This window comes from Schistocerca gregaria, chromosome 3 (assembly GCF_023897955.1).
Source record: "Schistocerca gregaria isolate iqSchGreg1 chromosome 3, iqSchGreg1.2, whole genome shotgun sequence".
Classification (NCBI taxonomy): Eukaryota; Metazoa; Arthropoda; class Insecta; order Orthoptera; family Acrididae; genus Schistocerca; species Schistocerca gregaria.
This window is the reverse complement of record NC_064922.1, coordinates 558,798,751-558,812,416: the sequence shown is the minus strand read 5'-3', so window position 1 is coordinate 558,812,416 and position 13,666 is coordinate 558,798,751. Positions and strand designations below refer to the sequence as shown.

The window sequence follows — 13,666 nt, the reverse complement described above, 5'->3', positions numbered from 1 at the left end:
CCAGCTCATGAAAATTAGTGCCCAATCCCAGTTCCTTCCACAAGATTTGGCACAATGTTTTGACAGGCACACATCACCCATTTCTCCCAGAGAAATTCTGGTGCACTGCATTTGACTGCGTCTAGGGGCTATCAAACCCCACTGTAAGTCCACTGTGATGATTGTGGCTGAACATTTTGTCTGGCCAGGACTCAAGAAAGATTATTGGCAATGGGCACACACCTGCACTATGTGTTAGTGTGCCAGAGCTGAGACATACCTATGCACCCATCATTGCCTTCCCTGATGTGATATACCACTTCACATACGCCCACGTGAACATTTTGGGCTCTCTTCCTCTGTTCCAAGGCAATCAGTACTTACTGACAATGGTGAACTGTTTCACACACTGGCTAGAGGCAATGCCAATAGTGCCGAGACTGTCACCAATGCCTTCCTCAACATGTGGGTGGTATATTTCAGCTGCTCCAGTCACCCAACAACAGATCTTGGTTGCCAGTTTGACAGCATACTGTTTATGCAGGTCACCCAAAAGTGTGGTGTGTGGCTACATCGAATGACTACCTACCACAAAGCAGCTAACAACATGGTTGAGCAGCTCCACTGAAGGCTGAAAGTGTCCCTGACATGTTACGCCATCACTTGGATGGAGGCACTTGTGCTTGTACTCCTTGCTCTGCAAGTAACACCGAAGTATGAGATGGGTGTTTCACCTGTGGGCATCATCTACAGTCAGTCTCTTGCCATTTCTGGTGAATTCATGGAGGTGGTTCCACTGTCACATGATGCCTTGGCCCCACCACAGGCAGAACGTCCATGCAGTCACGTGGACAGGCTCAGACGGTATGCAGTGACATATCACAGCACCCCCACAAAGTATTTGATCACACCAATATACAGTGCAGCAGTTATTTTATGTTGCACGTAGACATGGTACAGCCACAACTTGGGCCACCCTGCTTGGAACCCCACTGTGTGATCATCTATCTTGTGAAGGCTCTGCAGACTGACTGCAGCAGCAAGTAGACTAAAGTCACAGTCAGTCAAGTCAAGCCACATTACATCTTGACTGCTCTGGATGCCGTTCACTTGTTTGACCTACCAGATGACCTGTCAATGGATGACGCTCTCCATGCAACTGGACAGGCTGAGTCTGTTCCTGTATTTGCCAATGATGCATGGATGCTGCCAGCTGTCACCACACAGCCAAGTGTGCCTCAACCTACCACCACCCAACCCTGGCAGTTGCTTGGACCATTCCTCACACAGGCTCCCAACCACCCTCACCCCATTAGCCAGTGGCCTAAGTCAAGTGAGCTGAATGCTGCATCCATTTCGAATGCCCATGCACATTATAATGACATCACACTGCACAATGCAGCCAGCATGCACCCCACCAGTCACCTGCCATCGAGACACTGGAGACAGTGGGGTGGCAGTGTTTGCCCACAGCGCAGATTTTACTGTTAGGCCAACCTTTGGCAATGTTGCAGCCATGGGTGCAAAAGAGACAAAAGTGAAAGCCAATGTGAGCTAGACCTCCATGCTTCATGGATGTTTGCACTGACTGCAGATTCTGTCAGCCACAGACAATGTGTGTTGAGTAGAATCCATGCTCTCCACTGACACGTTTGCGAATTTGAACAGGTGCTGATCATTTGCTCTGCCCTATTGTGTCCGCAAATTAAACGGCATCCCATGAAACAAGAACTAATTTGTGCATTCGGCTGGAAAGACTTCATTTGTCTCTCAGCATCCACAAGACTACACTGCATGCTCAATCACTGAAGAAAATGCATCACCGATCACTGACCATGATCACTAGTCCAACTATTTACCATGGCACATGTAACTGCAGCATGTACACACTTCAGACAGTACCTCTCCAAGTTTTTTAGTGTACCAACCATTGTCAATAAATGTATTATTATGTAATCATGTGTTTGATCAATTATCATTGCCTGAGCCTATACCCTGAACTTAGTGAATGTGTATAGTCATAGAAGCTGGCTCACTACACGACCGACTTGAAAATGAAAAAAATCACTCGTTTTCCATTTCAGCATTACTAATATCAGAAATCTTTTCCAGCTTCATCTTTTTGTATGCTACTGCCAAGGAAATGAAATGCATGAGGACTGTCTATTTTTTAAATATCTGGAAGGGAGGACTACAGTTGAAGCTAGTTTCTTTCTTGTAAATTCCTTTTTTTGCTGGTTACAGTCTGTCATGGACAAACTGAGTTTTTAGATGTATTAATGGGACATCAGCATTTATTCGAACTAAGAAGGTGTTCATCGCAAGAGTGTATGGTGTTTCTCCATCTGTAAAATTCACACACTGTACGATATACAGCGAGACACTGGCTACTAAAGTAGTGCAACAGGAAGTCAATAAAGTCCTGAACAGTGCAGTCAGTGCTGTAAATTTTGTGAAAGTACAAGCTTTAAACAGTAGTCTATTTCCCATTCTTTGTGAGGAAATGGATTCTACTCATGATCCGCTTCTATTGCACCTGGAGTTATACTGCCTGTGTTGTTGTAAAGTCCTTTGTGGCATTGTGGAGCTGAAAGATGAACTTCCAATTGAACGGTAGTCCTACACTCATAGCATCCAGACGAAAATGGCTTCTAATATTATGCCACTTGGCCAACATTGTTGAGAAACTGAATACTCTTAATGTATGTCTTCAAGGGTGAAATAGTGATATTATGTTTCTAATTCAGAAAGTACTTGTGTTTAAGAGAAAACTTGGACTTTGGAAAACCCATATGCAGAACAGTAACTGCCAGGTGTTTTCTTTTCTGAATGATTTCATGAAGGAAAATAGATGAATGTACATAAGATTAATAGAATCGGCATAGTACATCTCAAAAATATTCATCATCAATTCCTGGATAAATTTCCAGACATCCATCTGAGTGTGACTGGAGCCCCAGTCCATTTGACAAGATCATAACAAACTACTTGTCAATAGTAGAATAGAAGGAGCTAAGAAAATTCTCAAGTGATAGAGCACTTTGAAATGCATTTAAATCAAACTGTCTCCAAAGTTTTTGGGTGCAGACTAGAAATGAATATACCAATTCAGCAAGAACAGCAGTGGACCTGTTATTACCCTTCACATCAATTTACATGCCAGTCAACACTTTCTTCAGTGGCATTAATCAAGATGAAACATTGGTCTTGACAGCAGCTGGAAGAGGATATGCAAGTTGCTATTTCAAAGATCCAGCCAACACTGGATCTGATTTCTTCACAAATTTAAGCACACACATCACACTAGATGTGTAAATGTCAGAAAATTTTCAAATTTTGAATAATGTGCATTCTTACTCTTGTTTATTTTGTTTTTGGATGATCAGTTTGGATATAACAGTTTTTAAATTGACATTTAAAAGTCAACTATTGTCCTGTCATCATTGGTACATTGCGATCTTTCAAATATTAAAACATTCCAAATGAATTAAAAGCAATACAGATGGAGGCAATCAAACTTTAACTAAATAACTAAGTCGTGAACTAATTTTTAATGAAATATGTATGCAGTGAAATACACATACTTGCTCAGTTCCAATGACTGCACACATAGCCATGGTTATTTACAAACTAGTTGTAATTGTTAACTTTCACCACCTTTGAACAGTACAAATGTAGGATGCTTTTAAAAAATGCTGAACTCTCATGTGATCAAAAATAATTATTACTGTTATTGTTGTAATTGATTGTTGCAAGAACTAGACAGATGTAAATAAACACTGTGGGTAATTTTTGCAATAACTAGTGAGGAAGGAAAGAAAAATAGGTGGACGACCAAATAATTTGTTTCAGAAGTGGGCGTGACAAAAAACTTTTGAGAACCTCTGGTCTAAGACACTGACTGGATGTTGACCAGACATCAAACAAGGACACCGAGTTGGACAATGGCCAGAGACTTTATCATCAACCAGGAGGCCTCCTTTTCTCCCAGAAGGTGATATTATTTTCTGTTTCATGTTAGAAATGTGAAGTGTTTATTTGTGTGTTTACCAATAGAAGGGTTTCTTTTATTGTGATCTGCAGACCAATTTTATTACATGCTGTTCTTGCCACCTCATAAGAACCAAGATATAAAAGTGGTAATGACAAATGGTCTTATGAGTGTCACTTTTCTTTCATTAACACTATTCTCATCTCCTTTACCACCATGGTCCCTCTGGCACTGGAACTATTGCTCCTGTAGCTTTTCCCTTTACAGGGACTGCAGTTGCAGCAACTAACCCAGGGCACCGCTCATTTCACTCACAATTCTCGGACTCTGATGCTCACTCTATCATGCATCCTCACACTCTGATACCCTCTCCAGTTCTGGTGCATCTTCTGGCTCTGCCATCCTCTCCAGCCCTACTACCACCTGAAGCTCTGCCACCTCCTTTGAGACCTGGTCCCCCTGGCTCTGGTGCCACCCCCTCCAGTGCATCCCTCTCTGGCACCCCTCACTCTGGTGTCTTCTGATCCAGCACCTCCCGCTGTAATGCCTCCTGCTGTGGTGCCACCAGCTCCTCTCCTGTGTTGCTTACTCTTGCAGTGCCGGTGCCCTTGCCAAGGACCTCAGCACCTCTACAGGCTGTAGCACCATCAGAACCCTCATTGCCACCAGCCTGCAAGCCACTATTGCACTAGACGCTCTCCTCCATTGGTCACCCCCTTGAGCTTCTTGTGTCTCCCATCCTCTTTGTACCGCCTTCTCCATCTGAAGGAAGCATCACACTGCTCTCAGCTGCCTCTACTGACCCTGGTCTGTCATGTCTCCTGTCATTTCGCCTTCCTTTCCTCTCTGTCACTGATGCTTCACACCCACCTCTGGTGCTGTCCTTCCCCTCCTGGGTCTCCTCCCTTCTCAATGTGGATCTTAGCCATATCACATTTTCACCTTCTCTGACAGGCACCTCCATAGCACACATCCCGCAGTCTGTGGGAACCGAACCAGCATGGTGCCTCCCCAACCTGGTCACCACCAGCCCCCAGCTGTTTTCCATCATGGTCAGCAGATGTGGCCTCGCTACACCTCCTGTTCAATGTTCTTGGAAATTTTTTCACAAGTTTGGCCAGGTGTCGGCACCTTTGGCAGCCTGGATGTACTTGCTTGATGACATTCTTGCACATCTGGTGTTCTTCCAGGTCTACTCCTCACCTTGCCAACCTACACATCTGCCAGGTGGCTGCCTCCACTGGCTGCTGCCAATACTGCTTACCGGTAGATCTTCTGCCGGAAGGCCACAGCCGTGGCTGGTCTTCCTTCTGGGGGTTATTCATTGCATGGGGCTACTCTGACCCCTTGGGATGAGATATCTGGTGACCTCCAGGGCCATTTGGCTTGCACTGTCATGTCTGGAACTGAGTTCCAATGTGCTATCTTCAGCTGTTACTGCATGTCTGACCCCATGGGCACCCTTGCGTCAAAACGGCCACCACTGGTTTCAGCACCTGTCTCCTATCATCTGCCAACGTCCTACTGCTATCCTTCTTGCCAGCCTGCACTGGCAGCACACTGTACACCCTGCAGCCATCACAACAGGCACCTGCCATACCCACGTTGCAGCCTTATGCATGGTTCTGCTGTTGCCTCTGCACTGGGATCCCAGCCTCACCTCTCTTTGTGTTTGGAACTGCTCCACCCTTTACCATCTCTGCAATCATCTTCAGGTTGGGTCTTTCGTTTCCCACTTTACATTTCATGCCTAATCAATGCACTTGATTTCTACAATGCCTTTTCTTCAGATGTTTCACTTCATTTCTTTTTGTTGTGCATCATCAACACTGCAGCCTCCAATGGCTTCTTCTCTTTGTCATGTACAACACAGTCTCTTCTCTGCCCTTTGAGCTTCTTACATGTTTATGCACATTTTCTCCTTTTCAGTGGTCTGCATCACAGTCACTGGCGAGGGCCTCTGTCACCATCCTCCTGCACATCTCCTCCTTCCCTGTGGCCATCTGAACCCCAATGGCTTCACCATGTCTATTAAGGGGGGAGGGGCTGTAGTAATTGACCACCTGTCTGTCTGCTACCACCACAGAACACAGTGGGATGTCATTCCTCTGGGTACACTCCACCAAAGCTAGACACACAGGAATCCCAATTCTGGTCATACAAACAGTGGCAGATGACTGCAGTATACCACTCTGCATACACACAAGATAACAAATGAAACATGTCACTCGGCTTGCACATTAGACTCTAGAAAGTTCCATGAGAGTCAGCAGCATCACCTGCCAGCAGCACTGCACTATGTTTCATCCACATGCCATGCCAAATGCATCCGTATGTCACATGACACCTCAAGGAAATCCTTCTGTCCAATTATTTAAGTACTTGCCAAGACAAAGGCACAAAAAGATTGGTTTACGTCTCTTATCTCCCATAAGTGACCATTTCTCAAGAATGTGTAAACTGGACTACCTGTCTATAGTGTGTGAAGATTATAAGTTCATAAGGTTCCATGGTCAGTGTCAGATTGAATAAAACTATTTTGGGTGTTAGGTGACAAGATTATAAAACAGATTTAGTCACCCTGAAGAAGAGTGCTGCAAAAACAGTTGAAATATAAGGGGTTTAGCTGGATTAGTGTTTTACAACAATGCAGTCTAACACCCAAAATTATTTTATTTAAGGTGTTCGAAGATGTTGGCCAAGTTCAAATCTGTGCACGTTAAAGAAGCATGTAGATAGTCTCACAAAATTTATACAGTGAAATATAAATATAGTGATTTGGAAACATTTTCTTTTTATATATTTACTTTTCATAGAAGCCTCATACAAGCTATGCACTCAAAATGTCAAAAATTACATGTAGCAACACTTCAAAAATATTTGGAACCATTAAACTTGTACTGCACCTGACAAACTCCTGCAATGCAAGATACAGTTCAAAGATAGCAGTGCCAATTTCACAGCCAGCAGGAAGTGATGCATCATCTGGAGGAGAAGGTGACTGAAACTGCACACACAAAGCTGCCACCTGTGGTCCAATGTCACCTTGTACCTAAAACAATTGTTATATATGTATAAGCAGAAAAATATGGAGATGAAGAGCTGATGTATCTATTTTCAAATTAACAGTTTTAAAAAGAATAATAATCATATAGAACTGACTACTTAGCATTACTAATTTCATGTGAGATAGCCATTTATTAAGTTTGAAGTCAAAAATATTGAATTCACTATAAATGTTGAATATGCTTCATGTAACTCAGCGAACAGTTGTCTAGATGGATTAGCAATATTTTGTAACAAGAGTGGTACATATTTTGACTGCAACTGCTAGTGAGTAATGGTTAAAAACTTGAATTCTCTTCCCCGTAAAGATGTTTTGTGAAAGGATTCTGTTCCCCGTAAAGATGTTTTGTGAAATCATAAAACCAGCAATGAATATTATCATTCTCTGACACTGTAAACCACTCATGGTAGCAAAATGTCAGAAAATCACCTGGACAACCATGGAACTATTGAACAAAAACTTCCAAAAGCACTCCACTGATCAGCATAACATTAAATGGCCATGAGGGTCTTAACGATTATACAAATACATTTGTTAATTTATTTTTCTAGCCATCCACAGACATTTTAAAACATATGTATGTTGTCAGTTTGTGTGCATTCACATATTTATACCATTTTTTGTTACATGTAGTTAAACATTGTGAGACATAAGTTATTTACAATCATGTATGCTCCTTATCAAAACGTTACATATAGTTAAACATTGTGTGACTAAACTTGTTTACAATCTTTTTTACCAAGGAATTCACTTATAGTGTAAAAACAGTGTTCCAGCACATACAATTTACGATTTTTCTTAAAGCAGTACATATTATCTGTTTCTTTTATTTTCTGCAGCAGTTTATTATAGAGTTTTACAGCTTCATACAAGAAACTACTTTGAGTCTCATGTTTCTTTTTCCTGTCTAGGTGAAGACAATGACATGGTCTTGTAGTATAGCTATAAAAACTGCTATTTGTACTATAATTTTCTATATTTTTCTTGATATACACAATGGTCTGGAATATAAATTCACAAGGAACAGTTCGAAATTGTAACATTTTGAAACGTTCTCTGCAGTGGGCCACTTACTGCTTTTTGTTATAATGCTTACAGCTCTCTTTTGCATATTAAATATTTTTTGTAAATTCTGAGCACTGCTTCACCAGAAAATTACACCATAACTGATTACTGAATGAACATAACTAAAGTATACAGTTCTCAAACATTCAGCACTGCATGCGGATACAAGGACTCTAAGTGCACAACATGTTGTGGATCTCTTTTTTTGACAGTTACATAGCATGTTCATTCCACTTCATTTGGCTGTCAATATGAATCCTAAGAATGTGGTTGTAGGTACATTATCTATGGAGATGTTATCTAGTTTTAAATTTAATGGACTCTGTTTCCTGTTCATTCTAAAGCATACTGTATTTGTTTCCTTTATGTTGAGGGTTACTTTATTTTTCTGTGACTAGTTGTAGACATCCCTCAGCACTTCAGTAGATATTTCCAGCATTTATACTGGTGTCTAGCTGGTGATTAATATGTTGCTGTCATCAGCAAACAGAATCAACTCATTTCTTCAGAAAGTAGTTATAGAACTGACTTATCATGTTGTCTTTAATGAGTACTGGTTTCAGACATTATCCTTCAATTAACTTGTAGTTTCTGAACAAAAGTGCACATAGCTTATAGATTTTATTTATTGTGTTCATTTAATTTTTGAGCATCGTATCTAGGAAGTGGCCTAATGGCCTGGTACAAATCCTTCAACTGGATACCACTTTGATGACTTGCATGTTCCTAGCCAACTCCAGTAATCCTACTAGGGAAAAAGGGACATCAGAACCATGTGTAATTCTTGGCAAATCTTCATATCATTGAGAAGTGAAGACTACATTAAAGGAGGACAAAATATTTTGTAGTCTAATTGTGACTCAATTCTGGCATCTTTCAGTTTCTGAGTACAAGTTTTACCTCTAGACCAGGGGTTCCCAAACTTTTCCTCTCATGGAAACTTTGAAATTCCTAGGAATTTGATGGCACTCCTTGTTTACTTTGAAGGTTAATAATTTTTTTAAATGAGAAAAACTTGTTTTTTGAGTCATTACTTCATTTTTAAGTCATAACTAATCTACATCTACATCCATACTCCTCAAGCCACCTGACGGTGTGTGGCGGAGGGTACCTTGAGTACCTCTATCAGTTCTCCCTTCTATTCCATTTCGTATTGTTCGTGGAACGACGGATTGTTGGTATGCCTCTGTGTGGGTTCTAATCTCTCCAATTTTATCCTCATGGTCTTTTCACGTGAGATATACATAGGAGGGAGCAATATACTGCTTGACTCCTCGGTATGTTCTCAAAACTTCAACAGAAGCCCATATCGAGCTACTGAGCATCTCTCCTGCTGAGTCTTCTACTGGAGTTTATCTATCATCTCCGCAATGCTTTCGCGATTACTAAATGATCCTGTAATGAAGTGCGCTGCTCTCTGTTGGATCTTCTCTACCTCTTCTATCAACACTATCTGGTACAGATCCCACACTGCTGAGCAGTATTCAAGCAGTGAGTGTACTGTAACCTACTTCCTTCGATTTAGGATTGCATTTCCTTAGGATTCTTCCAATGAATCTTAGTCTCACATCTGCTTTACCGACGATCAACTTTATATGATCATTCCATTTTAAATCACTCCTAATGTGTACTCCCAGATAATTTATGGAATTAACTGCTTCCAGTGCCTGACCTGCTATATTGTAGCTAAATGATAAGGGATCTTTCTTTCTATGTATTCGCAGCACATTACACTTGTCTACATTGAGATTCAATTGCCATTTCCTGCACCATGCATCAAATCGCAGTAACACAGAAATTATAAAATTAAAAAAAAAAGTATCATAAAAATGTCAGAGGGGTGGGGGATGGGGTAGGAAAATGCCCAGTTTTTGTGGAGAAGTACTTCACTTTCATGGAACCCTGGAACACCAGTATTCCACCAAGTACAGTTTAGGAAACTCTGCTCTAGAACATCAGGCCGAGCACCTAGGCAATACCAATTGGGCGTTCAGGAAATATTACTGCTTTATGTGTTTGGGAGTAGACTGTTAGTGACAGATCACCTATATAATAGTTTGTAGAGGTGTGTGTGGGGGAGGGGGGGCATTGGTGGGAGGTCAAACTGAGGAGTGTGAAGTATTTTTAATATTTATGGAGAAAAATCCTGTTAAAAACTTGCATAATACCAATTTTTAAATGATCGTACATCCATAGTTGAAATGGAGGACAGTGGGACATCACCTGGTATAAATTTATATTAAAAATGAAGAAGTTCCTCCAGCTGTATTTAAGGTGTCGATTTTATCTTGGCAATTAGTTTCAACATTGTAACAACATCATCTTCAGGCCCATACACTTGTCAACTGCTTGCGGCTGATACTAGAATGCGGCTGGGAGAATTTCTTCATTTTTAATATAAATTTTTAAATGATTTTGCTTCAAATAAAATACCTGATTATGCTATATTTTTCACTGTCTCTATGAGTTATAGGGCATGGGGGCGGGCGGGCGGGGCGGGGGGGGGGGGGGGGGTGATAGCACGCCCCACTTCACTGCTCCCAAGTATAGGTGTCCTTGCTTAGTGATTTACAGTTACTTGGAAACTGCTTGTTTAGGACAGTACTTATTTCAAGAAATTTTGATTCTTTGAATTGGGATTCCTTCATTACATGTATTGTTGCTTAATCTTAACTCTTTACTTTCATTTAATTAGTTATGTTTTAAGCAAAATATGCTTCTGAATTATTATTAACAATGCCTTTTTTATTGTTAATCTCATAGTAAGAAATGAAAATACAAAGAAACTAATAACCCAAAAACTGATTAAAAAAATAGTTAAATTTTATTTATTCTCCACTTGTTTCTTGGGATGAGTAGCAGTTGTCCAACACCTATTGTTTAAGTGTGGTAATGTGTATATACTTTCATTCAACATTCCAGTTTTGCTAAATACTCCAACAAAAGACATCTGAAGCCATTCTCAACAATATCAGCTGGTAAAATTCAAGCAACTTCCTGAATAATATAAACTAAATCATGAAGTGTAGCTAAGATAGAGTACTGTCCCCATTAGAAATATGTAATTGTTATTGAAGTTGACATACTGTAAATGAGAGAAAATCTGAATAATATACACTAAATCATGAAGTGTAGCTGAGATAGAGTACTGTCGTCATTAGAAATATGTCATTGTTATGAAAGTTGACATACTCTAAATGAGAGAAATTCCATGGACACTGTCTTTTAATGTAGTGTATCATTGTATTTATTTTTACATTGCTCCTAGATTTTGTTCTTCACTGATCATCTTCAGATCTGTTAAATTAAACCAGTGACACATACTAATTTTGATATCAGTTAACTAATCTCAAACACACGTCGTATGATACTCATCACACGAGGTCTGTTCAAAAAAATTCTGGAACATTTGTAATTTTGCATCAATGATGTGTTGGAGCAAAATGTGGTTGGCATCACTGTAAATGTCTGTGTTTAATGTGTAACTGCCAGAAGTTTCATTGTTGTATGTCTGTTAGTCATTGTTCAGCACTGTATTGAGCAAAATGTTGTGTCGCACAGTTTGTGAATTTCGAGATGGCAGTGTTAAAACCTCTACAGAGACACACCAAATGTTGCAGCACAGGGATGAGTGCTTAAGCTGTACTTGGTGTTATGAATAGTTCACATGATTTAAAATGGCCAGATGGAAGTTAAAGATGACCCTTGTTCAGGATGCCCTTTGACATCTACCGATGTTGCTCATGTCATGAACATCAATGAAATTGTGCATGCCAATCAAAGACTGACTTTCCGTGAGAGTGCAGAAGAATGTAACATTTCCATTGGATCATGTAATGAAATCCTGACACAGCATCTTGGAATGCATTGTGATGCTGCAAGTTCATTCCACGGCTCATGAGTCAAGACCAGAAATAACTTTACATCTGTGAAGAAATTTTGGACCACACAAGTGAGAATAAGATGTTCCTTAAGAGGATCATAAATGGTGATGAGATGAGGGACTATGGTTATGATGTTCTCCCCCCCCCCCCCCTCCCCCACCACCACCACCCCCAATTTGAAACCCATTGAAAGGATGAAGATCTGCTATGATAGATGAAATAAAAGAAAATTCGCAGATGCTGCTTCATGCCATCCACCAAGATGTATACCAAGATTGCTTCTGGAAGCAGAAGCAGCACTGCGAGCAGTGTATCAATTGTGGAGGGGAGTATTTTGAAGGAAATCATGCACAATAAGTGAAAGGTAAACTTAGAAAAATTTTGTGGATAAAGTGTCAGAATTTTTTTGAACAGACTCCATAGTTCCTGAACCACTAATCAATTTCAGGTACTGTTTCCAGAATCTGTAAGTCACTAAGATGGAATATAATGGCAGGACTTATGAAGGAGTGGGGGAATGTGCAGTAAGAGACATTGCCCTTTGTGTGATACATTAAGATGATTAAGTTGTTATTTTTGAAACAAAGCAGTTACAGGGATACAAGGACAATGGTAAAAGTAACTTCAATCTACCCTTCATATGCTGAAAAAATTAAACATTTAAAGCCGGCAGCAGGCATAAAATGTCATCCGAAATGGTACTGAATGCTTTCCCAGAAAGTTATTTTGAATAATTAGTTCATGAGCCCACTCAAAGCGTAAATGGTTGCGAAAGCATACTTGACCTTTTTGCAACAAATAATCCTGTACAAATAGTGAGTATTGTGACAAATACAGGGATTAGCAACCACAAGTCAGTTGCTGCTAGGCTGAATACCGTAACACCTACTACCATCAAAAAGAAACGCAAAGTATATCTATTTTAAAAAGCTGATAAAAATGCTCATAACATCATTTTAAGAGAGAGTCTTCATTCCTTCCAATCTGATCATGAACGTGTAAAAAAGTTGTGGAATGTTTTCAGAAAGATAGTATCGACAGCAATTGAGAGATATATATAACACATAAATTAATAAGTGATGGTACTGATCCCCCATGGTACACAAAACGGGTCAGATCGTTGTTGTAGAAGCAACAAAAAAAGCATGCCAAATTTAAAAGAATGCAAAATCCCAAAGATTGGCAAAGTTTTGCAGAAGTTCAAAATGTAGCTTGTACTTCAATGCAAGATGCTTTTAATAATTTCCACAATAAAATTCTTACATAAAGCACACCAGTGGCAAGACGCAATCAGTACCTTCACTGCACGATAACAACAGTGAAGTCACTGATGACAGTGCCACTAAAGCAGAGTTATTAAACATGGTTTTTCGAAACTCCTTCACCAAAGAAGATGAAGTAAATATTTCTGAATTCCAATCAAGAACAACTGCCAAGATGAGAAACATAGAAGCAGATATCCTCGGTGCATCAAAGCAGCTTAAATCACTTAATGAAGGGAAGACCTCTGGTCCAGACTGTATACTAGTCAGGTTCCTCTCAGAGTATGCTGATAAAATAGCTCCATATTTAGCAATTATATACAACCACTCGCTCACAGAAAGATCCATACCTAAAGACTGGAAAATTGCTCAAGTCACACAAATACCCATAAAGGGAAGTAGGAGTAATCTGCTGAAT

The 13,666-nt window shown here is 40.2% G+C and overlaps 1 protein-coding gene across 1 annotated transcript in view; it reads right to left on the bottom strand.

The window, feature by feature from the left end:
* LOC126353909 (BAI1-associated protein 3) overlaps positions 1 to 13,666 on the bottom strand; it is a 1,859,046-nt gene that overhangs the window by 140,852 nt on the left and 1,704,528 nt on the right. Inside the window, exon 20 of the mRNA XM_050003139.1 lies at positions 6,877 to 7,022. Coding sequence (XP_049859096.1) covers positions 6,877 to 7,022 — 146 coding nt within the window. The remainder of the gene's footprint in view (positions 1 to 6,876; positions 7,023 to 13,666) is intronic.